This window comes from Carassius auratus, unplaced genomic scaffold (genome assembly GCF_003368295.1).
Source record: "Carassius auratus strain Wakin unplaced genomic scaffold, ASM336829v1 scaf_tig00217248, whole genome shotgun sequence".
NCBI lineage: Eukaryota > Metazoa > Chordata > Actinopteri > Cypriniformes > Cyprinidae > Carassius > Carassius auratus.
Window position 1 is genome coordinate 38,892 of NW_020528964.1, and position 27,745 is coordinate 66,636.

The 27,745-nt window shown below is 36.0% G+C and overlaps 2 protein-coding genes across 2 annotated transcripts; one reads left to right on the top strand and one right to left on the bottom strand.

The window, feature by feature from the left end:
- Positions 1–2,505: 2,505 nt before the first annotated feature.
- On the bottom strand, positions 2,506–9,987 carry LOC113100340 (dnaJ homolog subfamily A member 2-like). Its single transcript, XM_026265146.1, has 9 exons — positions 9,806–9,987; positions 8,340–8,399; positions 8,024–8,253; positions 6,038–6,118; positions 5,809–5,942; positions 5,533–5,729; positions 4,504–4,648; positions 4,294–4,421; positions 2,506–3,500 (listed from the first exon to the last, which is right to left on the bottom strand). The coding sequence occupies exons 1-9, from the start codon at positions 9,881–9,883 to the stop codon at positions 3,312–3,314; spliced, it is 1,242 nt and encodes a 413-aa protein (XP_026120931.1). The 5' UTR covers positions 9,884–9,987; the 3' UTR covers positions 2,506–3,311.
- A 597-nt stretch (positions 9,988–10,584) lies between these two features.
- On the top strand, positions 10,585–27,614 carry LOC113100337 (serine/threonine-protein phosphatase 6 regulatory subunit 2-like). Its single transcript, XM_026265142.1, has 23 exons — positions 10,585–10,826; positions 12,244–12,373; positions 13,747–14,042; positions 14,715–14,901; positions 14,997–15,134; positions 16,430–16,495; positions 16,734–16,846; positions 17,623–17,736; positions 17,815–17,941; positions 18,049–18,201; positions 19,394–19,585; positions 19,834–19,898; positions 20,022–20,137; positions 20,242–20,327; positions 20,409–20,506; positions 21,130–21,181; positions 21,378–21,505; positions 21,588–21,742; positions 21,830–21,992; positions 22,069–22,142; positions 24,017–24,221; positions 24,377–24,451; positions 24,528–27,614. Exons 3-23 carry the CDS (start codon positions 13,816–13,818, stop codon positions 24,556–24,558), a joined length of 2,565 nt encoding a protein of 854 aa, XP_026120927.1. The 5' UTR covers positions 10,585–10,826; positions 12,244–12,373; positions 13,747–13,815; the 3' UTR covers positions 24,559–27,614.
- The last annotated feature ends 131 nt before the right edge of the window (positions 27,615–27,745 follow it).

Below are 27,745 nucleotides of genomic sequence, written 5' to 3' on the forward strand. Positions count from 1 at the left end.
GCGACGCTGGCAACGAGACCGAGACAGACAACTACTCAGAGTGAGCCGACTCATGATGCATGACATTTCTGTAGTATCTTCAAAACGTGTGGTGTGTTTATGGAAGCCCACTGCCACACAGACACACACACACACACACACACACAAAACATGCTTTGCTAAACAATGACAAAAACATATAATTGTGACATAAAAAGATAAAAAATATGAAATTCTAAATCAAAATAATGAAAAAAGTCATAATTATGAAGTGAAATATAAAATGTTGAGAAATGAAGTTGCAAATGACAAAGCTGAAATTATGAGATTTAAATTACTGTTATAATGAATTCATTGTAATTTTGATGTCATAATAATTTAGATTTTTTTTTTATAATTGCTATATCTTAATTTTAACTAATTGCTATTATCTTATAATTTCACTTATAATAAAGAGTTAGTATGTATTAAAGCTGCGGTAGGGAACTTTTGACGCTCTAGCGGTTAATAAACAGAACTGCTTGCAAAACAAAGGTACTGGGTTACTCCGCCGCGGTACCCCCGAAGCAATCTAAAATAGTCAGAATATAAACACTTATTATAGGTGCACCCTAGTGATTCAGGACAAGCTAAAAACATGGTTTGGAAAATGGATTCATGGTGAACTCGCTTATTATATAAATTTTTCTAAATTTTGAACACAAACAAAGTTACGGACCGCAGCTCTGATTGGTTGTTTCTTAACGGGAGCGGACCGTAACTGCAAATGGCAATAGGACCACTGGGAGGAGCCAGATTTTTTCACAGATTATCTGTCTCATATTCTACTGTCAGGACATAATGGTTTAACAAATATGTAAAAAATATATTTTTACAAAAGTTACCTACTGCAGCTTTAATTTGGACTTTTTAATGTAATTATTTCTTAAAGGGATACTTCACCCCAAAATGAAAATTGTCATTAATCACTTAGATCCATTTCGTTCCAATCCCGTAAAAGCTCCGTTCATTTAATTTTCATGACATCTTGCATACTTTTCTAGATCTTGACAGTGTAACTTACTTGGCAGTCAATGGGACAGTCACGAGCCTCACGGTTTTCATCCAAAATATGTTCAACTGTATTCCGAAGACGAACAAACTTTTACGGGTTTGGAACAACATGGGAGTAACTGATTAATGACAATTTGATTTTGGGGTGGAGTATCCCTTTAACATCTCATAATGTCTGCTTAATTAGGATTTAACAGTGCATGTTTGTTGTAAATGGTCTTCCATGCATTTATTTTTTAGAATATTTAAATAAAAAGGCCATATACTTTGCTTTCTGACCTTTTTCAAACCTTTTCAGGTTCAAGAGCGACTGGCTATTGTCCAGAGTCGGAAGGCAGATGAAGATCTGTTGGGTCTGACGCAGGAAGACACACTCAGACATCTGACCGACACACTGCAACAGGTACACACCTCGTGTGCACATACTTTCAGACACCTCTATGTGGACATGATGTAAATGTTGATTCAATGTTGTAGGAGGACGAGCAACAACAGAAAACTTTAGTAAGAGAGAAACTCCAGCAGATGAGGAGAGAACGCTCCTGTGTTCTCCAGACCAGACGGGAGAGGTAACGTATACACACTTATGCTAGGCTAGTTCATTCTGGCAGTGATTCACCAGGTGTTTCATGTCACTTAAAGGAGTAGCTCACCCTAAAATTTGAATTCTGTCAACATTTATTCATCCTGATGTCATATGCCAAGTCATATGTGTGTGTTCAGTTTTTTGTCTAATTTTGGTGATTGAAATCTATGGAAACCCATTTTTGCAGCAAAAGAAAAAAAATAATAGTTTAGTAAATCGTAGTTATGACTAAGTCATAATTTTAAGATAAAAAGTCAAAATTGACATACCATGTCAAAATTATGATAAAAGTTGCAATTAAGACATAAAATGTCAAATTGACAACCAAGATTGTCGAAAATTTAGTCGAAAGGGACAGGAAGTCGAAAGCTGAAATTGAGATAAAAATTCTACAGATTTATAAATCTAAATTATAAGATAAAAATGGGAAATCTGACATTTTCATATAATGCACACACATTTAGCACACATATAAATGATCATATTTATGAGATAACTTTCAAAACGACCTAGTGAGGAAAAAAGCAAATAATTATTCTTATAATAATTTATAATTTGTACCATTTTTATCTCATAATTACTACTTAGTATATCACCATTTTGATCTAAGCATAATTTTTAACAGAGCAGCATCAACAATCTGCTAAAGTTCTCTGTTTGTGGAGTAAGAAAATCATAAGTTTAAAACTAAATAAATAAAAGGTAATAAAAAAAGAGAAAAAAACTAAAGAAAGTAAGTTGCACTGGTCTGACAATGTTTTGTTTTTATAGGAATACGGCTGGGTTTAAAGAGCTCCTTGCGCCCACAGCTCAACGCATGACAGAAACTGAAGATGGACGCTAGTGCGTACTCAACCCCATTTCTACAAACATACAGCACACGGTCAAAACATTCATCCACTTTATTGATGTATGAGCACAAAAGTAGCTGTGTTTGAATTATAGCAACTTGTAATCACATTTAAAACACTTTCTTAGTTGCCAACGATAAATGCCGCCCCCTATAGGTTCATAAGTGCTTACAATGCATGCACACATTGGCTGCTGATCTTTTAAGAAAATTGTGGTGTTTCTTTGGCAAATAATAAGTTGCATGACTCATATACCTTTATCATAGACAGTAAGCACATTAAAACACTTCTGGGTTTGGTTTGCTTCGTATTAATCTCCGTAAAAAGTGTGTTGCCCACATGCATGTTATTCTGTCCTGCCATTAAACACAAACCAGCACAACAGTACAAGATGACTGACAGTGCCTGAATAACTGGCAAGTAAAATGAAACACGTTTGATCTTTTTATTGAACTCCTGAAACTCCACAATGCCTCGTTCTTTAACAACTTTGTGCGTGCATGTGTTATTTTTAACTTAAAGCGTCTGTCTCCCCACAGACATTGACTTTTATATATTTAGAGAACATATATACTGTGAAAGTTTACAATGGGAATGAAGTAGTGATGAATAAATTATTTAGCTTTGCCTTGAGTTATGCTTGTTTTTTCTTTTAAAACAGTGCATGAATGATTGTACTTGTAGGTAAGATTGCAGTAAATAAGTGTATGTTTATATATATATATACTGCAAGTGTCTGTGTGTTCGGATCACTATATGAAGAACGTGGAGGGTGGAGATTGAATCTGTCCGACAAAAGGGAATTGTAATACTTCCTCAAAAACTCGCAAAGAATTCTGGGACTACTGATGGGCGCACTGCACCCCTGGCCCATGCGGACCACCTTCTTCGTCGGAGCTGTCGTTGTATGCTTCACGGCGGAGACCACCAGATGATCCCTGGCTGATGTCAAAGTCCTGCAGATCAACTTCCTCTGCATCAGCTGAGATGACAGGAACCTCTGTACGAGACGGCAGCAGATCCTCCAACTCCTGCGTGAACAAACACACACAAGAAAACATGCACTTCAGCTAAAGTCTGCATCTCGTCAGGTATATTCAACTGTTATTTTAGTATCATCTAGGTACTGTAATAGTTTTGACTAAAAGTTTGTATTAGTTTTCTTTTTTTCAGTTAAAGTTGTATTACTTTTTTTTTGTTTCTTCACTTAAATTTTTTTTGTCCATATAGTTTTTATTATATACAGTTTTATTATATATATTTTAAATGTTTTTTTTTACTGAATGAAAAAATAAATATTTTCTAGGAAATAGGATGAAATAATTTTTATTAACTATAACTAGAAAATAGCTCAAATACCTAGTAAGCTAATTTAGAAAGCATTTTAAGTCATCAATGGCACACTACTGATGCAAAGACTTACAAACCCAACTTCTAAGATAAAAAATTTACAATTTTACCCAATATTTGTATACTTTTGATAACCATATATATATATATATATATATATATATATATATATATATATATATATATATATATATATATATATAATTTATAAACGGTTACTCTTAATACTATAAAAATATTATTAAATACTATTAACTACTATTAATATTTGTAATTAGCTTTTATTTTTTTATTTTCTGTTTTAAATTTAGTAAATTTGTTATATTTTTATTTATATATATTTTTTATTTATTTATTTTAGTACTCCAACTTAAAATGATAAGTTTCTTTTCATTTAAAGTCAATATTTTATTTCAGGTTTAATGTTTTTTTATTTTTTTATTTTAGTTAACAATAACAATGTTGAAAACTCACCGTTAGTTTCTCTGTGCTGATCCAGCCGTTCTCAGGAAACTTGACGTCAAACTTGATGTACAGATCTCCTTTCTCAAAGGGGTTTCTGTACTGAGGCATTCCTTCCCCTCGGACGACCCTTACAGAACCTGACAACGAGAACACAACAACATTTCCTACAGCAGATTCTACAAAAACATGAACAGAACATCGAGCAAACATTATGCTCACCTGGCTCTATGACTTTGCCAGGGGGATATTTGATGACCAGATGTCGTCCATCAAGGTGCGTGAGCATGAACTGAAATCCGCAGAGCGCCTCCACCAGACCAATCCTGTGGGATATGTGCAGATCGTTTCCATCACGACGGAACTCCTGTAAATCAGGATATCATAGGTATTTGTGCTTTAAAAGTAGAAAATAAGCAAACATTTTCATTCTGCAAGACAGCACATCTTAACTGCCTGAAGGTGATTAATTGCTGCAATTCTTCAAATATACATAAAGTGATCATTTACTCAAGAAATGAAAATTCTGCCATCATTTACTGTGTACTCAGCCACAAGATGACGGTCAGCCATTAATTTCCATAGTATAGAAAAAATACTATGGAAGTCTATGGCTACCGTCAACTGTTTGGCTACCAATAGTTTTCAAAATTCAACAGAAGAAAGAATCTCATACAGGTTTGGAACAAGTGGAAGGTGAGTAAATTATGACTTTTTTTTTTTTGAGTGACATGTCCCTTTAAGAGCACATGCATACAGTCAATGCAAGTTAAAGCACAACAGGAAATAAAGCACAGTCATTTATCAAAGTAATATTCTTGATTCAACATAAAATCTAAGTGAATGAATTAGAAATGAAACTTGAAATTCTGTATGCAACACAAGTAATGACGCTTTTTGGAATAGTAATTTTAACAGGATTCCCTTTACATTTAATCATTTACCATTATTTAGGAATTATCAAAAAAATTTAAAGTTTTACTTACGGTAATATATATTCAAATTTAAATTACAAAATAATAAATTATTATTAATAATAATACAAATGCATACATTTTATTATAACCTTTTATTTTACCATTTTTGTACAGATTACTATAAAATACATTTATAGATTTCAGTGTGCACATTATCTATAGAAGAACATGGGGCAAAATAACCAATAAATTAACAGATAATCAAACTAGTTGTTGATTAGAGTCCAACTATTGGCTCTACACTCCTCATTGTGTGTGTGTGTGTGTGTGTTACCTCATGATCTTTCTCCTGCAGCACCAGTATAATGTCTCCAGGCTCTGTGTTGGGCGACTGGTCCGCCTCTCCGCTGAATGTGATCTTCTGTCCATGTTTCATTCCTTTATCCACGTGCACCTCCAAGACCTTCACCCCTTTACACACCTTACGGCCCTCACACTCTTTACAGCGGTCTTTCTCGTGAATCACTTCCCCTAAAACCGCGACCAAGCATCGAAATGTTGTATTCGGACCATCACAAATCGAGTTCACCGGATGAAAATGAATTCTCACCCTCTCCATTGCAGTCGGTGCACACGGACTGCATCTGCTGTACCATGCCAGGAGCCAGCTGTCTGATCATGATCCGCATGCCGCGGCCCCGACACGCGGCACACTTCTGCACGGCCCCAGTTTTACCCCCTTGACTGAGGAAATTTGTTTTGATTTAATTCTATAGGAACTGTACTTAATTGTTATAGCCCTCAAAGAAGGTGTATATATCCTGCTCACACACACTCACCCATTGCAGGCACTGCAGAGTACGTTCTTGCTGAGCTGTAGTTTGGTTGCTTTTCCATTGTACAGATCTTCCAAAGACACTCTATCAGGTATTTAAAAAAAACAACAGGTTTCTTTTAATTCAGAGTAATGTGTACAGATAAATCATACACAATAAAGGCATCTTTACACAGTAGAGTTAAGGCTGCTCTGTGCCTGCTCAAAGTTATATGACTAAATTTTGCCTGTTCTGACCCTCCTCAGCCCATTTCATCAAAGAAAATGCATTATTTATGCCACCTCTGAACAGCATTAAAAACCGTTTGTGCAAATGCCATTTCAGAAGCACATCTATGTTCATTTGAATAGATCCATAAGATCAATTTTGATTTCATGTTGACTTAAAGGGATTGTTCACCCAAAAATGAAACTTCTGTCATCACTTATGCACCGTCAAGCTGACGGTAGCCATTTATTTCAACACTATGGAAAAAAAAAATACTATGGAAGTCAATGCCTACCCTCAACATTTTGGTTAACAACATGCTTCAAAATATCTTCTTTCGTGTTCCACAGAAGAAAGGATCTCAGACAGGTTTGGAACAACTTGAGGCCATCCTTAAAAATATTATTGTTTGCCGTAACCCAACCGACCCTGTCAATTTAGGACCGACTCATATTTATATATTTTTTTTTTTTTGCTTTTAGGCCGATTGACTTTCCGGTTGTAAATTTGCGTTAAGACAGACCTTTTTTTTTTTACTCTTCAAACAACTAATACAAAAGCAATATATTAGGCTACGTTCTTTCATTAAAAAAACCCATGACGTCATCTATGTTTACACGGATGTCACACTATGGCCTGTGCGTTCGCTTCGTCTCCTCTCATTCACTGTAGTCAATGGTTGGCGCTCGGTAATGATGGCTGCGGCTGCAGTAAACAAAATGTTCGTGGTCACTGTTCAAAGTCATGTGGGTTCGGGCACCATAATACATCTAAAAAATTCATTAAAACAGTACGACACCACTTTATCTTGGCACGAAGTTCTGGAAAAACTGTGCCCAGATCTTTTCCAATCTCTTCTCCCATCTAGTCTTTTTTTTTGGAACATGCATCACACAGCAACTGCAGCTTCGGACACACACTCATAACAGCAAATAATACTTCTGCACAATGTTTCTCTTTTTATAACAGAAATGTGAATTCTGCCGGTATTCAGATAGTCTCATGCATACAGATACAGATTCGGGCTAGAATCGCCTACGTATGCAAATTTTTGTTGTTGTTGACATTTCTAATCGTAAACACAGCCATGTTGAAGCCTGCAGTAAAATATTTTTGTCATTACCAATATATTGGTCATTACCAATATATTGAATCTTTACGTTCATCCTGCCTGTTGTCCGTGGATTTACCTATATTTGGTGTTATTTGCCATATAAAATGTATTTAGACACGCAAAATCGATTTTACAATCGATTCAATGAACACTTGTCTCTCAAATCAAACAGGATTTTTTTCACAAAAGTGACAACCCAAGAAAGCAAAGTAAACGGGCTCTCATTTGTAGGTTGCATTGACACCTAGCGGTGGATGCAAGTATAACAGTACCTCATTTTTTTCTTCTCACCTGAAATTCATGCAATAAACATGTTTTTGACAAAGATTTAAATTTGTTTGTGGTCTATATTGCCTGCATCAAAATGAGGTTTGCAATTATGTCCCGATATGCTAATTTGTTTAAATTCATACCTACGAAATCACTATCACCAATTATTATTTTTTTGTTTACATTGAAACTTGAAAAAAAAAAATATATATAGACCTACCTACCGACCCTTTTTTTATATTTACTGTTACTGCAAACCAAAATATTTTTAAGGATGGCCTGAGGGTGAGAAATAATGACAGAATTTTCATTTTTGGTGTACTGTCCCTTTAAAATAGGTCACGCATAAATATGTTCCCTCTTCAAGACTCAGGTTCTTTGTTTTCATATTTACTCACTTCAGAGGATGTATCATGTCCTCTCCTCTCCGTCGGCCTCCGTTCCGGCTTCTGCTGCTCTGGCCACCCATAAAGCCGAACAGACCTCCGCCAAAGATGTGAGAGAAGATGTCCTCCATCCCGGCTCCTCCGCCTCCACCCTCACGCAAGCCCTGTTCCCCATACCGATCATACAAATCCTTCTTCTCCGGGTTAGTCAGTACCTCATATGCAAAACTGATCTCCTTAAACTAAATCAAACAGGTCAAAATATTATCATCATCATCATCATGTAAATAGCTTTCAGAACTTGCATTTCGATAAAATGAAAACTCACCTTGTCACCTGCATTAGGGTTTTTATCGGGGTGGTACTCTTTTGCTAATTTCCGGTATGCCTGAAAATGCGAATCACAGAAACATCACTAATTAGTAACTAAAACTTTGATGTACAGTCTGACAAATATTAATTTCCCATTGATTGACACAGAGAGAGTTAATAGAAACCATCCAAAGAAACAGTAATATCACAGAGACTTGAAGATGACTTTTGATTTGATATGTAAACACTTGACAATAACCCAATTCACCCTAGCAAGCACCCTCTACACTCTTGCATATCAGTACAAGTGTTTTAATGTAATACATTAGAATTACATTAGAATAAGAAAATATACTTCAGTTTTTCTAATTCAAAATTTACATTAAATGCAATGTGCTACTTGCTATTTCTTTGTAATTGTTTGTGAAATTTACTTGCAATTTCTGATTGAGAACTGTTTCTACAACTTTTTTGGGTGTATATTTTATGTAATTGTGGTCAATTCAGATTATTCATCATTTTAGTATTTAAGATTTTAGTCTTGCACTTTGACAAATTCATTTGAAATTATTGTAATGAGTGCATTAGTTGTAAATTAGTATTAGTTAAAAAGTAAGAAACGGTTTTTAAAAAATATTTACGTCACACTGTTTAAAATTTCGCCTACAATTTTAACAACTCCTAGTCTGTGATTTCATATTAAACTAATGTCTAAAGTAATTTAAAAGCCCAGTTGTGAGTAATGATCAAAGGAAGTTGAGATCAGGGTTTCGTTCGAGCATGGCTCTCTCAGACTATTTTTTTCCCCCACTAAACACATTACATGGCTTGTCCCTTTTCTTGGACCTAATGGCGGTGAATTCACATTGCCAGTTCTTTCATGCATCTATTGTGTGATAACCACATATCCCACATTATTTTGGGTCTGGCTGTGCTTTCTGAAATCCTTTGTGCGCACACAAATCAAACAACAACAACAAAATGCCAACATAACACTCAGACAACATGAGCATCGAGGCCAGAGCCTGATCACCTTCTAACAAAGGACTGAGCGCAAATATGAAGATTCACATCAAGGAAATACCTAAAACAAGACATTGCATTAACCATCTCTGACTGATTGCATATCAGACACGAGCTCAGGCTTAGCACAGCAGCTGGTAAGCTAAGCATCTCCTTGCAATGTAATGCTCTTGGACTGGAAGAAGAAGCACCTTCAGCTGTCTGCAGCACCTGACTGATGCTCTCAGCCAAAGGACACGTACAATACACAGATAGTAAACAAACTACATTTTTGACTATGTATCTTTCAAATCCTCCCCCAAATCATTTCCAGACCCGAAAAAAGGCCACACTGGAGGATCCCAGCAGCGGGAAACCTGCAAAACACACCAGTGGATCCCCAATATGCAGCATCCCCCTTCACGCGCTTCTCTGGTTTCATCGCAACACGACGCGCGCGGCGGGAAGAAACGTCTCTACCTTTTTGAGCTCGTTTTCGGTGGCAGACGGAGATACTCCAAGGATATCGTAGAGTTTAGTGTCTGCGACGTTCGCCATATCTGCAGACCGGTGCAGCAGCTGCGCGCGCGCGCGAGAGAGAGAGAGTCAGTCACTCCGGCTGAGCAGCACAGTGCGCGCGCTCGGTTGCTCTCCTGCGCCACAGTGCAAGCGTTATTAAACAATCACGTGTGTTTTTTGGGTTGAAACAAAACAGTTAATATCTTTCTATCTTTATTTGTGCGTTTTTTTTTCTTCGTCTTGTTTTTTTGTGTTTGTCATGCGATGCCTCGCCCTAAAACCACCAATAAAGTTTTGCATTCATTACTCTGATAGCTGTTGTTTCGCAGAAATTTTATTTTTCGCTTTTAAAAACCAATCAAATTTCTATGTATATTTTTTACGTGCATTTATTGGCATCGATGAGAAAGAGTAAATTGAATAAAGTAAAACTTTCAAAAACAAACATAAAAACAATTTACAATAACGGCATATCATTATTGGCTTACGAATATACTATAATAAATTACAATAATAATAAATTGATATCCATAACTATATATTTATGCTAACACCTTGGGGAAAATTATTTTTTATTTTATGTGTATGTTTGTATATTTATAAAATAAATACTATTATGATATACTTATTATTGATACAAAATATTTAACATTATATTAAGGAAATACAGCGCTTCAGTTAAAAACAAAACCAATACATGATATATCGAACCGAAGCGCGTTCACACACACAGCATGCGCGTCCGTGTCTCCTGGTCGGCCATTTTGACTTGAGAAAATAATGTCAAAATCTTTTTCTGCTCTCAGTTTAAAGCTTGAAGGGGCCAGAGCTGGAGCAGGGCTGCCGAAGGAGGAAGGCTATTAGGGGTCTCTGGATGCAGGATGATGCATCGCCATCCAAATATCACAGTTCCCGTCTGACAGCCTACAGAACGCAGCTCTCAAAGAGATTGCTGTTTGTTTGATGTTTCAAAGTATTGCTGGTAAGTTCACAGCGGTTTATTATTTGTTCATAGTAATGTTATTGATCACTGTTTCAGTGCGTATATTTTCTGGTCTTATTGTGAACACAGCAGATGCGTCTAATGACCTGCATATGGACTCACGTGACATATGAGCAATGATTAAATATTCCAAACTCTCTTTAGGTATTCTATAGTCTTTTAATATGCTATGATCATGTTAAAAACACATGCCTTTCACCTTGAACTATATGCTCATATAAAGTCTTCATATATTCTGAGATCAGAGATAAAATAGTTGTACTTCGTAATATTGCCTTGACATGCTTTTTGGGGCTCCAGAGTATGTTTACGTTTAATTTATGCAAATGATTATGATGAAGTTTGAAGGCATTTAGCAGTGTAGGCATTTATTTATTATGCTTCGCATCGTCCAGTAACCAGGCATGCAAATTCCCAGCACTCTGATTGGTGTTTCGAGTCTCGCCTCTGCGTTCTGATTGGTGGATCAAGGACAGTGACATTGAACGAGGCAGATGTGTGTCTGTCTAACGATCTTGAACGTGGGGTTTGATTTTTCTCGTTATGATAAAGACGTTTATTGTATAAAAAAAAAAAAAAAAAAAAAAAAAAATAGCATGTAAATAAGAAGAACTGTTACAGTCGTCTGATCGTCATTGAATGCCTGTAGCTCTCTCACACACGGAAGCGTGGGCGTGAAGTGTGTATGTGCGCGTGCGTTTTTGTTTATGCGTGTTTGTGCGCGCGCACCGTATGATTTGATCAAACACATGTTGATCTCTGCTTTCTCCGAACACACAGGAGTTCAGTTCTTCAGTATTTTCTGCCTGGTGTTTATAATGTTTAAACCTCACTTTAACATCCTGCAATTATATGAATATATAAATTGAGACATCAAACATGTATTACAATTCTGTTTCTATCGTTCTGTCTGTAATTCTATCGTTCTATTTAACATTCTATCTGTCTCTCTCTGTCTGTCTTTCGTTCTATCATTCTATTGTTTTTATATTGCTATCCGTCTAGTCCTGAAAAAGTCATAAAGTAATAACATTATTTTTATATAAATGTTCTACTGTTGCTCAGCTCTGATATTGTTTCTCTCTGTGAGTGTGTTCTAAGTGTGTGTGTGTGTGTGTTGTAATAGATTTGGTGCAGTAATGGTAACTGTATGATGTAGTTTCGGCTGACAGTGGCAGCTGACCTCATATCCACTGATCAATCCCATTAAAAGACTAAAAAAGAACATGCTGCTGTTGTTGGGTGTGTGTGTGTGTGTGTGTTTGTGTGTGTGAGAGAACACCTTAATGAGTGTTCTTGGAAGTGTGCATGACATGCTTTTCTCCACACTCATCTGATGAACTGTTCACCTCACTGCTCTTCATCATGTCTTGATGATTTGTCTTTGTCCCTACAGGTGCTTGTGTTGTAATGTGAGGCAGCCTTGTGGATGGATGGGATACTTGACCACTGACCACTCGATTTAGTAAACCAGTGTGTGTAAACTGGTCTGTGCATCCCAAAGGAAACACACCATTTGACTGAAGGTAATTTACTGCCTAAGATGCTCTGTGGGTGAATTATAAACCATACCAGTACTATCCCTTACTCAGTAAAAAAAAAAAAAACTGCCTCAAAGACATGATTCCTGCCTATTCTCAGCCAATTTTCAAATGTAGTGTATAAACGATAGGGTTGTGCTGATTGACGACGTGTATCGGTGATAGTCAGAGATATTAGGCTCATTCTCCTATTAATGTATTAAATAATAATAATAATAACTATTTTATTAGACACCTATTATAATTAGGCTATAAAACTGCCCAGATATTTCACTTCAGCACCGCATTTGCTACTCTTAAAGGCTGATCACTTAACTTATTACGCACACTATGGTGATGACGTAGAAGGACTACGTGAGAACCACTGTGGATGATGAGTTCGCTCTGCAGCCTTGTTTTTATTTTCATGCACACTTCACTATAATGTGATGCATGCAAAATACATAGTTTTGGCTGATACAAAGTCTTCATCCACAAACAGACGTACATCATCTGCAGATATAAGGAATTTCATTGCACTTTAACAAATAATCTGAATGGCTTATATATGTGCAATATTTTAAAAGAGCCCTCACTTACTGAGTTTAATGCCACAGTTGTGTTAGAATGCATCATTATTCCTAATGTCAAGAATAGAGTTATGGCCAGTGACCGAAGAAACTGCAAACATGACCCAGATGCTTTCTCCTAAATTTGTGGGGGTTTTACTACATCTAGACAGAGAGAAACAGACAGATTTAGGCGAAACAGCTTATTTAGTTCTTTGACATTGAATGGAGTATTTGAAAATTTTTCAACCCCTGTACATTATATCTCATATATATATATATATATATATATATATATATATATATATATATATATATATATATATATATATATATATATATATATAAAATACTTATTTTGCATTAAAACTTAACTCCTTTGAGAACTAAAACATTTGACTGCTTTTGTTATTTTGGTAAGTGCAATAAAGCTGATACATGTGTATAATTTGATATTTTGAACCCTGTATCATCAAATTAGTTTAATACACTTAATCCTATGCAATGTAAGATTTGGTGTGATATACAAGTCCAGGGACAGTCCCACCTGAAGGTGCAATCGATTCTCATTACATCTGATGTTTAATAATTGTTGTATGTGCTGCTCTGAATATGTTTTATTTATACTGTAGGTGTTCTTTTTTCTGTGTATTATTTATACATTATACAACTCTTCTGGTGCATTTTCTTTATTGACTTTTTGACTAACCAAGAGTGTTGAGTAAGTCAGTGACCTGAAAAACTCTGTAAAACATTGGCTTGCCTTGATATTTTGATATGCTTGAGTAACTCTCTCTCTCTCTGTCTCAGGCACTCTCTCTCTCTCTCTCTCTCTCCTGCACTCTCTCTCTTTCTCTCTCTCTACTGTAAGCTGCAGTCATGTTCTGGAAGTTCGACCTGCACAACTCCTCTCAGATTGAGAAGCTCTTGGAGAACGAGGATGTGACCCTACAGGAGCTGCTGGATGAAGAAGATGTGCTGCAGGAGTGCAAGGCCCAGAACCAGCGCCTCCTCCTCTTCCTCTCCCGGGACAGCAGCATGCTGGATCTCCTCAACCTCATCACGCACGAGCCCCCTGCTGACCGGGAGGAGAGACTGCGCTACAAGTGAGTGGACAGATAGATGGTCTACATTACTTTCAGTGCAGCTCTTAAATAAAATGATTTGAAACTTTGTCTGGGATGAAGGGAAAAAAAAAAAAAGTAATGATCTGTCCAATGAGATGACAAATATTTGGCCATTTTGTGATTATTGGTATTTGGTCATTTGGAGATTTTGCAATTTGTTCAAATATTTATTGATTGATCGATTAATGCTATCATTTTATAAGCTGTATAATTGTGATTTGGACCAGTCTTATTTTTGTATTATTTAAATGCAAAAAAATATTTTTTAGATTTTCAGTTTCTGTTCATTTAAATTTTTAGTAATTTTGCTATTTTACTTTTTATTACTTAATATTTTTTAATACATTTTTTTAATTGTCTTTTAATTTTTTTAATTTAATTAATAATGAGTTTACTACTATTTAAACATCTATTTGTAAATTATAGTTTAAGTTATGAAAACAATTAATAATAGTCTTAGAAAAAACACGTGACAGCCTTGTCAATGGATAACACACATTTCCAGTCCCTAAATATCTATTTATTTCCAGTAAATATAATATAAGATAAATGTATACTCATTAAATTTAAATTATATTCTGAATTTCTTTGCAGTATATACCAGTCATCCACTTTGCATATATAGTTATTTTCTCTCTGTCTCTCGTGCAGGTATGCTAATGTAGCATGTGAGTTGTTGACATGCGACGTGTCCCTCATCAATGATAAAGTTGGTGGGGATGAGTCTCTGCTGAACACACTCTATAGTTTCCTAGAGCAGAAGTCCCCACTGAATCCTCTACTGGCCTCCTTCTTCAGTAAGACCTTCGGCAACCTCATCACACGCAAAACTGAGCAGGTACCCAAGCGTGTCTGTTTTTCATGAAAAAAAATTAGATTTGTTTCTGCATGAATTTTTCATTCTCCTCTTTGTTCGTTCACTTTATTTATCAGGTGATCGGTTTCCTAAAGAAGAAGGAGGATTTTATTGGGCAGGTGTTGAAACACTTGGACACGTCGGCTATGATGGATCTGGTGCTGCGTCTCATTAGCAGCGTGGAGCCCGTCTGTCTCAGACAGGAAGTGCTTACTGTGAGTGCACACGACCTAATGATTCATTCGGCCTAATGATGTTGTGTATTAATTAACATTTATTACTGTATTTATTCATCTATGTTAATGTTAGTTAATGAAAATACAGTTATTCATTGTTAGTTCATGCTTATTCACAGTGCATTAACTAATGTTAACAAGCACAACTTTTGATTTGAATAATGCTTTAGTAAATGTAGAAAATTAACATTAACTAAGATTTTTTTCTTAGTTCATGTTAACTAAAGTTGTTAACCAACATTAACTAATAGAAAATTATTCTAAAGCGTTACCTAATAAACTATTTTACACTCTCACAGTTTATTTGATTTGTCTACAAACAATAGCCAGTATTTATCACAGAAACGTTTATTTAATGCTTTCAGCTTATCCTATAAAATAAAATGTGCTGTAATTGTACTGTGGTGGAAATCGAAGAGTTGGAAATGCCGTTAAGCACCATATAGGCTAATGAAGTAGTGTTTTATATCCTAAATAGACCCAATTAAATCATATTTCATTTTTACATTAGCATTCAAAAGTTTTTGAAAGAGGACACTTATGCTTACCAAAACATTTATTTGATCAGAAATGACCGTAAAACAGTAATATTGTGAAATATTACAATCTAAAATAACTATTTTATATTTGAATATATTTAAAAAAGTAATTATTCCTGTGATGCAAAGCTGTATTTTTATCATCATTACTCCAGTCTTCAGTGTCACATGATCCTTCAGAAATCACTCTAATGTGCAGATTTGATGCTCAAGAAACATTTATTATTATTATGAATGTTGAAGACAAAAATTATCTTATCTTTGTGGAAATTTATACATTTTATTTTTCTGGACTCTTTGATGTATAGAAAGTTCAGAATAATAGCATTCATTTGAAACCAAAATCTTTTGTAACATTGTAAGTATCTCTGTCACTTTCAATCATTTTAATTCTTAAGTATAAAAAAAACTATAATATTTTATATTGATATAGATTTTTTCATTTCTTAGAAATCTGTATATCTGAATATAAATATATTATCATATATAATATAATTATATAATATAAATATTTTTTGTTGAATTTATATTTAAAGTGTTTGAAGAGGAAAAACTAAATCTGTAGTTGTTAGTCTTAGAATCTTTTAGAATGCCTTCATCTATTTTAATGTGACCTTCATAAAGCAAAAAAACTAAAACAAAAAAACATTTAGATTAAATAAAAAGACAACCCTAAAACATCAGTGTTCAAAGCTGAAGTAACAGCTGTGTTTGTGTGTGTATTGATATTTTCAGTGGCTGAATGAAGAGAGGCTGATCCAGAGACTCATTGAGCTGATTCACCCTCACAGTGACAGTGAGGTCAGTCACTAACGTTTCACATCATCTGCAGAACAAACACACAAACTTTTATACTTGCAGTGAAGCATTTGTTTCAAAGCTCTAACTAGGCATGATGATTAATTATAGTGATTTTTTTCTTTTGATGTTGGTACTGGAAAAAGCCCCTGTGAAACCAAAACATTTCCATATCACAAATATGTATTAATACATATAAAAGAAGAAATATATTCATAAATGTGTTTTTTGGTGTTCACAGAGGCAGTCAAATGCATCTCAGACACTGTGTGACATCATCCGTCTGGGCAGAGATCAGGCCAGTGTGCTGCAGGAGACGTCAGAGACTGACCCTCTGCTCACTACACTAGAGCTGTGAGTGTGTGTGTGTGTGTGTGTGTGTGTGTGTCAAAACTTCCTCTGCAAACTGTGTTTGGTCACCTTTCATGTCAGCTAGACGGTGTCTTGCTGTCAAAGTAGAAAGTTGTCTTTCAGAATAAGTAGCAATGTGGCCCAGACTTTATCTAGGAATAGTTCAAACTAAAAGTTTATCTGAAAATCACCCTCAGGTCATCCAAGATGTAAATGAGTTTGTTTCTTCATCAGAACAGATTTGGAGAAATGTAGCATTGTATCACTTGCTCACCTATGGTTCCTCTGCAGTGAATGGGTGCCGCCAGAATGAGAGTCCAATCAGCTGATTAAAAACATCTCCTTAATCCACAGATAATCTTCGTCTCTTGTCTCATGAAATATCAAAAATCAACAACATAATTGTTTAGGACAGTTTCAATCGTAAACTGTGCTTGTTTTGTGCTTATTTTTCTCCTGATTCAGACGGGATGATGTTTTCACTGAAGAAATCAGGTTTTTTATGAATAGAGCACTTGTAGTTTTTTAATGGGAAGTGATGGTTTGAAATTAAAAAACATCTTAATAATGTTTATTACAGACATGCAGCTTTTTACTTCCCAAGATGTTAATTGATGGACTGGAGATGTGTGGATTATTGTGGTGTTTTTATCAGCTGTTTGGATTCTTATTCTGATGGCACCCATTTATTGCAGAGGGACCATTGGTGAGCAAGTGATGGAATGCTAAATCCAGTCGGTTTGTGTGTGTGTGTGTGTGTGTGTGTGTGTGTGTTTCAGACAGCATAGCATTGAGGACCTATTGAAGAACATGTTGGAAGGGGAAAAGAGTGAAGTGTGCATTGTCAATGGAACACAAGTTTTACTCACACTGTTGGAAACTTGTAGACCATGGTGAGTAACACACAAACATATTTCATCACACACACTCGCATTCACTGTTAGTAAAGTGTGTGTGTTTGTTTGGAACAGTGTGGAGCAGGTGATTGACCCATGCTCTCAGGGATTGGAAAAGTCTTACACTGTAAACAACAGCATCTTAATGGGCATCCAGACACATCTAAAGCACTTTCACCACCTTCTGTTAAACCCACCCAAGGTTGGTCTGTTCATCCAGTTTTATCACAAGTCAAAAAAACTAAATGAAATCACAGAAAGATGGCACACAGAGGACGTAAATGTGCTTCTGACTCTGTCCTTGTTTAGAAATGTGTGATGCTGACCACGATGGGTATTCTGGAGGAGCCGTTTGGCAGCGCACGACTGCATGGATCCAGACTGATGGCAGCTCTCTTGTACACCAGAGCTCCCAGAATCCACCACGAACTCTGCCAACTGAACATGATCAACCTGCTGCTGGTATTAGTCATCCATAATCTAATCCACAAATGAAATAAAATGTTTTCTCTATTTTATTTTTTATTTTTTAATTTAAGATTAATAACACATTACGCAGTCAATGTTATTATAAAAAAATGTATACCGTAAGAAATAGTTTTTTTTCATTTGGTTAAATTACCCTGAAATTTTTGGAAAGGAATAATTTTATTCAGCAAATTAACCCTTGTTCAAAAGTTACTATATAAAGACAATTACAATGTTACAAAAGATTTATATTTCAAAGGAACACTGTTCTTTTGAGCTTTCATGTTACAACAGCATTTTAGTGCCACGTTGAAAAAAATAATTATTCTAAGATTACGAGAAAAAAGTCAAAATGTTTCGAGAAGACTTTTCTTTTTTTAATTTTCACAAAGAAAACGGTTTAATTTAATGAATTGTTTCACATAAATACAGCGATCTGATCATTTAAAGAGCTTTGTGTTTCGTTATAAGACGTTAAAAGTAGGTCTATCAGAAACACTAATCTTGTTGTTGTTGGGTGGCTGTCACACTACAAATAACGAATGCAATGGAAGATGTGAAATATTATTTGCAAGCATACTGTCCCTGCGAGTATGACACATGCCATGATTTCTGATAATAACCCCAATAATAATGCTCAATAAAGGCTATACTCTTAAAATATTATAACTTTAATTTCTACTATTTAAATTCTCAAAACATTTAAACATTATTCTCGTAGTATTTTGACTTTATTCCCAAAGTATTTTGACTTTATTCCCAAAGTATTTTGACTTTATTCCCAAAGTATTTTGACTTTATTCCCAAAGTATTTTGACTTTATTCCCAAAGTATTTCGACTTTATTCCCGAAGTATTTCGACTTTATTCCCGAAGTATTTCGACTTTATTCCCGAAGTATTTCGACTTTATTCTCGAAGTATTTTGACCTTTAATCTCATACATTTTTATTTCATTAAAAAAAAAATTCATCGTGGCACTAAAACGGCATTGTATCATGTGACACTGAAGATTGGAATAAAATTCTGCCTGCAGAAAATTCTGTTTTAACATTTTTAAATATATTAAAATAGAAAATAGTTGTTTTAAATTGTAGTAATATTTCACAATAGTGCCGTTTTTTTTTTTCAGCCTAAGAGAGTTCTTTCAAAAACATTAACATTTTCTTTCTTAATATCTCTCTGTAGGATTTGTTTTTTAAATTTTCTTGGAATAACTTCCTACACATCCAAGTGGAGCATTGTGTGTCTGCCATCCTTAACCAGCCGACAACGAATGGGAAAACACACGACAGTCCAGATCAGATTCAGCTGGAAACACAAGACACACAAAACTCTGACAAATCTGACATGTTCACACACTGTGACCTGATAAAGCATGTAAGTGTGACCTTCATTTATTATATATATATATATATGTGTATATGTGTGTATATATATATATATATATATATATATATATATATATATATATATATATATATATATATATATATATATATATATATATATATTATATATATTATATATATTATTCAGTTTGTTCCGGCTATGACATGAATGAAGAAAGCATCTTGTGAAATACAGTATGCAGTATTTGTCATTGTGATATGATTGTCTGTGTGCAGCTACTGAAGGACTGCAGGCTGGTTCAGAGGATTTTGGATGCTTGGGAGGAAAATGACAAAACACAGTAAGGACACATTTAAATATGTGTGAGATGAGGAGTCTGTACTTCAATACGCTGGTTGAGTATTTTTATATTACATTAATGTATGGTTATAAAAAGATCTGTCTGTGTGTGTGTGTGTTATAGAGAAGCTGGAGGCATGAGAAAAGGCTATATGGGTCATCTAACCAGGATTGCCAATACAGTGGTGCAGAATGCAGAGAAAGAACAGGAACAGACCCAAATCTCACAGCTAATAAAAGGTAGCTGACATCCTGAGAGTGTTATGGGATTTGTGTGTGGTTAATTGATATATTCTTATACACATTCTTTGTCTTCAAATATTTGGTTATTGTGTGTATGACAGAGCTACCAGAGGACTATAAAGCACGCTGGGAGCAGTTTGTGAATGAAACGCTAACAGAGACTAACAAGAAAAACACAGCCGACCTGGTGAGATTTCACACAAAGACAGAAACATGAAGAATGACACTTCTTGAATCATCTTTAATAAGCATCTTTCTCTTAACTCAGGTGTTCTCAGATTATCAGATCCAGGAGATGTCCGCTAACTTTGTTGATCAGTTTGGACTGAATGATGATGAATTCGGAGAGCATGACGGCAGCATCAGGTGATTCCTGCAGTGCGCTTTAGTTTTCCAGATTGGATTATTAAATTAAAAATATGTAAAAATCTCAGATTCACTTCGATAAAGGTAGAAACATCTTTACAATAATTTAAAGCAGCATTTTTCTTAAATCTGCCTTAATTAGGGGGGAAAAATACATATCCGGTTACATGATGTCCAGCAGTTTAATTAATTTCATTACATTTTTCATAAAAAAATTTAATTTGATAATTTCGATTTGTTTCAGGTTTAAATTTATAAAAAGGCAGGGTAGGCTGATTCAAAAACATTTTCTGTTGTGAAAATATCTCTTCACTTCCTGATTTGGTCGTTATTATTGTAATATTATATGCACTTTTACTGTAATGTTTTCTCACTGTTGAATGAGACATGAGGTAATCTGACAGCGTTGCATTCAACCCTTCACCAACGCCATCTCTCATCATGGTTAGCATCTGATCTGCTTCTGCGTGTTCATGTGTTTTGGAGGAGGCGTGGCTTTGGAGAGTGATTTGCAGGGAGGGTGGGGTCTTATGCTTTCAAAGCTAGTTTGCTAATGCTAGCCTCTCTGAAATCACCAACCTTGATAAAATAAAGGTTTAAGATTATGTCTGTTGTTCGTGCAGTGCCACGTTCGATCGAATCACGGAGATCAACTTTAACCTCGTTGATAAGAGGGTGAGTATTACTTAATGCCAATTCTCTATTATTTGTTCTATTATTATTTGTACGTTTTGTTGGATTCTAATATCACAATTTCCATGTCTTTGTGTTTTCTTCTTGTTTATGCTCTTATAGCTACCTTTCTCATTTTTTTTTATTATTTTTTTTTTTATATAATTATAAATCTCTTCTCGTTTTTCTCCTCTCTCAGGTGAGCTCTGCCATCTTTGAGACTCACACGAAGGAGCGAATCCGACCGTTTGATGATGCTGAAGAGGAGGAAGATATTTGGGAGGATAAAGAAATCAACTATGCAACACAAGTGAAGGCCAGAAGCAGGTTCATAAAACACACACACACACACACACTCGCATTCACACACTAAACAGCCATTGCTCTGACTGCTGTTTGTCTTGGGTAGGTTTGGATTGGTGACAAACGCTCAGAAGAACGAGGCGGATAGTGGCTCTCAGAGATGTCTGGGGTCACCTGACATGGAGTGGTTTCCGGAGACCAAACAAACTCCAGAAAAGACCAAGAACCAGGACACGGACAAGCAGTCCAGTGATCCGCAGAGTATGCTCACAGCTCACACAAACTAGATCTAGAAATCTTCACCTGATCCAATAAAAATTCACTGGAAAAATTATCATCACCAATCAGGTCCTGGATGGATAGCGAGTTTTGAAGACGACTTCAGCTGTCGGGATTTCCCGAGTATCGCCATGGATACAGGCTCCAGCGTGTGGGGGAGCTCTGTCGCCCAGCTCAGTGAGACGGAGGAGAAGGGATGGGCGACTTTCACGGACTTCCAGCCCTTCTGCTGGTGAGGGAGAGACTGTGTTTGAGTTGGTATTGTGTACTCATGTGGAGACTGTGCTAAACACACTCATGTTCTGCAGTTCAGATGCAGGACCCAGATGCAGTTCACCCGTGAGCTCGGAAAATCCAAACAAACAGAGCCAAAATGAAGAAGGTAAGTGGCTTAATTAAGTACATTCATTAATTTTTTATACTTATACTAATGAAAACTGCTACCAAACTTTTATAAGCTTCTTGCATTCTTACATAAAAACAATTTTTTAATTTTAGACTAACAAAATTTAGGAGTACATTTATTCAGTTGGCAGGCGCTTTTATCTGTCTGTCAGGCAGTTTGAGATCCGAGCAGGTACCGTTGAATCATCTAGTTGAAATGAGAGGTAGAGCTGCGTGTCATCAGCATAGCAATGATAGGACAAACCATGTGCCTGAATGACGGGGTCCCAGTGATGTAGTGTATAAAGAAAACAGGAGGGGCCCAAGAACTGAACCCTGAGGAACCCCAGTGACCAGTTGACAAAGATCTTATCTGTGATACAAATGCGTGCAAAGATGATGTAGAGTTGGTTACCTGATTTATGGGTACCTGTGGCGTTGAGCCACCGAAGAACGAAAGAGTCTAGGAGGGAGCGTGGATGTCAGCAGAAAGTGGGTTCTCAAGGTGGTCACCAAAAAGTACTAGAGGGCTGCAGTCCTTAAGGAGTGAGTGCAGAAGCATATCCAGTTCTTCTGGAGGGCGATAAATAACTACAGTATGGATTTTTTCACTGTGTGTGAGACTGTAATGGCATGAAATTCAAAGGAAGTACTATTAAAGTTAAAAGAGCAGGTGAGGTATTTTTCTTTTTGGAAAAAGAAATGGTTGCAACAGTAGAAGTGTGGATAGGGCACAGGTTAGCATTATTGTGCTGTGTCCTGCGTGTTGTGAAAGAGTGTTTCACTTGAGAGACAAGAGGAACAGGAGTAATACTTTACATCAGTGGTTCCCAACCTTTTTCAACTCGCGGCCCACACAACCAAACACATATGTTTGCGCGGCCCACTCCAAAAAAATTAACTGACCCCGCTATTGTTGGGTTAATAACTTAGTACTCAGTAGCTAGATTTTAAACTATATTTATTGAATAAACTAGGGCTGTGCGATATGGAAAAAAAAAAAAAAAAAAAATATCGCGATTTTTTTTTTAATCAATTTTGCAATTGTGCTTTTACAGTCATAAATGCATTCAGGATTAATTTGAAACATATTTCCAAAAGAAAACCATTCAGAGCTTTATCAAAAAGTTGTAACATCTCTAGAACAGACATAAGTCAAAATTATCACTATAGTGAAGATGTAAAAAAAATGTATAGACTTGTGGCAAAAAAAATATCCTGTATACAGGGACTTTTTTTTCTTTTTTGCCATGCATTGTTCATAGAGCTCATTAATTGTAGCGGTGCCTCAGGTGTTTGCAGTGTGTATACAGTATGTGTATGCGGTCAGCAGTGAGAGCGCATAAATATAACGCGAAAGCACATTAAAATAATGCACGAGTGCGAATCTCTCTGTTCGCACGCAGATTTCCTTTGCTCTGTCACAAAACCAGTCGTGCTTGCTCAGAAACACGCTGCTTTTCGAGGAGAGAGTGTGCACACTTAAAACGTGTCTCCTCTCACTTAAACTGCATCCTGTTCACTAACAAATTCACTCTATGCTCATGTGTTAGACATGAATTATTTTCGCACGTTTTTATTTCTAGCCTTTTACCGCAGTGAGAACGCTCTGATCCGTCAACATTGGCTCAGAAAAAAGGCGCATCACAGACAGTGTGTGAACCTGGAGTTAGGCATATGCGCACGCTCAAATCGTGATTTTAGGACGTTTTCTTTTAATCGCACAGCCCTAGAATGGACTGGAAATGAACAGAAAATAATTGGCGGCCCACCTGCAATACCACTTCTTTACATATCATATTTATGGTAATTTTGATTGTTGTTTGTTCTAAATGATGGTACATTAACATCAAGCCATGTGTCATGTGTAAGTTAAAGGCTCATCGACGTGTGTGTGGAGTGTGTGTGGGGCAAGGAAGGCCCCGCTGGTGGCGTCCGACAGCAGCTCTAGCGGGTCAGACAGTGAGGAAGAGGAGGACAAAACCAACATCATCACAGAGAGCGTCGCCACGGCCAATGCCAAGGAAAGCGTTAAACTCGGTGTAGATGCAAAAAATGAGAAAGCATTCTTCATCAGGTAAAAAAACATCTTGTACACATTATTGCGTTACATCTAAGCATTATTAAATTGTTTGCAGACAGCTGTTAAGATTTGGCATATCTGCTCAAGAAGTCTCAGAGAGTCTAATGTATCAAAAAGTGCACAGTTATGTTCCTTCCACTGTCTTTCAGTGACACTAATGCCAGAGGAACAGGTGGCAAGCTGACAGGAACCATCACTGGTACTCCGTCGCCCAAGGAGCAGAAGTGAGTTTTTCCATAGGAAATTACTGGTCATGTATGTGGTTAAAGTCTCTAAATGCAGCTCTGTCTTGTTCTACAGGGGCGACTCCAGTAGTAACGGCCCAGTGTAAGAGCGTCTCACTCACCACTCGCCTCCATCCCCATGACACTTGTTACTCCACACAGGAAATGTTAAAAGCCGTGGCTTCCCTGTTTTCAAACATGTTTCCTCTCCCTCTGGTATTCACTGTTTCTATCCATCTGCTGTGTAGTTACGCAGGTTTTTTTGGTTTGAACATGAGCGGTACTCTAGATGACCTCTTTCTTTCCTAATGAAGACATCTTCACTGTTAGGAACACTGACCTTTGAACCCTGTGAGATCGGCCCCACTACAGTCTGTGTGTGTGTTTTTTGAGCGTTGTGGAACTAAAATATAATGCACATCCACGGATTAATTCTCATGTATGCGTAAATATGCTCAGTACATCGACAGGCGTGATTTATAGTGTTCTTTTTGAGTATTTTCCAGAGATCAAGTCTGTGTGTGAGAGTGTGTGTGTGTGTGTGTGTGTGTGTGTGTGTGTGTGTGTTCTGTCCTGATCTATATCTCTGTTTTCTGTAGCACTTTGGCCCAGTACTGATTTGATTTCAGTGCTGATTTGTTTGCACTTTTGTTTCCACAGCATTTATGTTTTCAGCTCCACCCACCATCCACACAAACACACATTTATGTGCAAAACTAATTGGGAGCAGGTGGCAATAATTTTGTTTTGTTGAAGGCTGTTTTTATATGAAAGTATGGAAGCTTGTTTCCACTCCAGGATACAGAAAAATAAAGGTAATTGCAAATGTTCTATCTCACTATTCTGACTTTTTTTCCTCAGAATAAAAAAAAGTAGTCAGAAATGTGAGATAAAAATTTTCAATAAAATTGTAAGATGTAAAAAATGTCAAGTTTATAATTGTGTAGTGTAAACTTTCAGTTCTGAGGAAAAATGTCAGAAATATGTGAAAAAGGTAACCTTAATTATTATTATTTTTTTTTTTTTTGGCTGATTCTACAAGCTTCATATAAAAGGAATAGCTCAACCAGAAGTAAAAATAAACTCAGTCGTGTTATCCCATGACTTTCTTCTGAAGAACACAAAAGATATTTCAAATAATGTCAGTGCATGCTAATTTTATACTGTCAAATTCCTATAAGGACCAAAAAGAACCATAAAATTTGGCATTATGACAAACAATTGACTGAAATATTGTGGAACAATTGGTCAAAAAATTTCCTCCAGCATATCTTAAAAATCTAATTTGCATTTATTCAGACTTGCTCCATCCCAATTGGTCAAAAGAAACATTGACATAATTTGCTTAAAACCTGGTGTGCTGGTATCAGAAGACTTGAAATATAGTGCACAAGACGTATGCACGTCGTTATGTCTTGTTTATGTTCCAGGAATGAAAAAGTCTTACAAGATTTGAACGACATGATGAGGGTGAGTAAATCAATGAGCAGTGACTATTCCTTCGAACATGTTTGTGTAAGGCCGTTTGAATATTGTGTATGTGGTTGGTATCAGAACGAACTCAGGTGAATCTGTTGTGTATCAGATCGAGTCTGTGTGCAAAAGTAGATCGGGTGCGTTTGCCTTGAAATAGTAGTGTTAAACATGTGCACACATCTTTAATAACATCTTCCTATATCACAGTCACGTCTTACTAATAATTGTAGATGTGTGTTCTTTACAATATGTACACTTTATTTAAATATTTTGAATTACTAGCGAAACACTAGAAAGCTGCTGTGTGCATTTCAATCTAGAGAGATAGCAATAATGGTATGAATAATTTCTTTGGTTTTCATTTTTTTAAGTAATGTAGCTTTGACATAGGCACACACACTGTTTGTGAAAGGGAGTGTGTGAATGTTGAAGAAGCTCTGTGTTTTCAGTTTGCTTTTGCACTTTTAAAAACTTGATTTTGATACCAAATGCAATGGGATGTTAGTGGCGTTACGACGATGAAAACTAAAACCCTCGGGTCTGTGTGAATTTGAGTTTACAAGCCGTTTGTTGTGTTGCAGATGTTTGCATGTGCAAGTGTGTTTGTGTTATAAGAGCGAGACCCAAAAGAAATGTCGGCCGATCGGTAACTTACCAGGCTCTGCGCTTGAATGTTATTCATATTTTATGTTTATTTTTATTTTCTTATTACCATTTTATTTTTTGCCAAATATTTTCTTTTAGTATGTTCCTCAAGTGATAGACCATTGTGTTATCAACGCAAAAGGTTGTGGGTTTGATTCCCAGGGAGCTCGTTAGGTAAAAAATGTTAGCCTGAATGCACTGTAAGTCGCTTTGGATAAAAGCGTCTTCTAAATGCATACATTTAATTTAATATTCTGTCTTTCTCCCATTATGGATAACCGGGTTCTGTTCACTCCTCATTAATTAATTCTCAAATCGTTACTTCATTCATTGATGTGGTTCGATTGAATTCAGCACCTCTATACTGCCTCTTGGCTGTGGAATAGCAGTGAGTGATAAAGGTATGACACTAATCCCCCTTTATCTTGTCTTCCGCATACACTTGCGCTCTTTATTAACCACTTTTCTGAGTGTCATCTGGTCCAAACATTTGTCATTTGTTTATACATTTGCACGACATGAACACGATGGGAATTAAATTTTGTGATGTAAGAATTATGCTAATGTAATACTACATTTGGTAATTCTAATTGACACATTCTTTCAATCAGAGTTTCACATCTTTTTCTTCTTCCTACATACCACATCGAATTTTGATAGCTAAATAAATAAGTACAGGTAAATGAATAAAGGGATGCATCAGAACCTGCAATGTGCAATTCATGTTTCTTTTCTTTTTAGCTCTTGTATGTGTTCATGTAACCAAAAACACAAATGCATACTGTAGATTATGAACTGGTACTGATATTTTGTGGTATGAACTGCCTTGAGCATCTGTCCATGGTGTGAAACTTGAACACTGGTCTTTTGTCATTTAGTCAAATGCCTTTTTAATGTAAACTGATGCTGGTGGTTTTTTCTTTCAACCATTTTTTTTTTAGTTTTAGTTTTTTTTATATAATGCGATACTGTGCTACATGTCATCTGTTGTCTGAGTAAGGCTTTAAAATCAGATATCAAACAAATAAATATTTAAAATGGGTTTGTGTGTTAAATGCCTTTTTTTTCTTCCAATTTAAAACATGCACATGCATAACGTTTCTGAACGTTTAATTCTGAACGTTAAAACATTGGCAATGTATATTTCATCTAGCTTGAAAGCACTTCGCAAAA

What these genes read in the sequence shown, in the direction of transcription:
- LOC113100340 (XM_026265146.1), bottom strand. Translation starts at nt 9,883, where the DNA reads ATGGCGAACGTCGCAGACACTAAACTCTACGATATCCTTGGAGTATCT. An exon ending in CACCGACTGCAATGGAGAGG is followed by an intron (nt 5,730 to 5,808) that starts GTGAGAATTCAT and finishes TCGCGGTTTTAG; the next exon opens with GGGAAGTGATTCACGAGAAA. An exon ending in TCAGCACAGAGAAACTAACG is followed by an intron (nt 3,501 to 4,293) that starts GTGAGTTTTCAA and finishes TTGTTCACGCAG; the next exon opens with GAGTTGGAGGATCTGCTGCC.
- LOC113100337 (XM_026265142.1), top strand. Translation starts at nt 13,816, where the DNA reads ATGTTCTGGAAGTTCGACCTGCACAACTCCTCTCAGATTGAGAAGCTC. An exon ending in CTGCTCACTACACTAGAGCT is followed by an intron (nt 16,847 to 17,622) that starts GTGAGTGTGTGT and finishes TGTGTGTTTCAG; the next exon opens with ACAGCATAGCATTGAGGACC. An exon ending in AGAAAAACACAGCCGACCTG is followed by an intron (nt 20,328 to 20,408) that starts GTGAGATTTCAC and finishes CTCTTAACTCAG; the next exon opens with GTGTTCTCAGATTATCAGAT.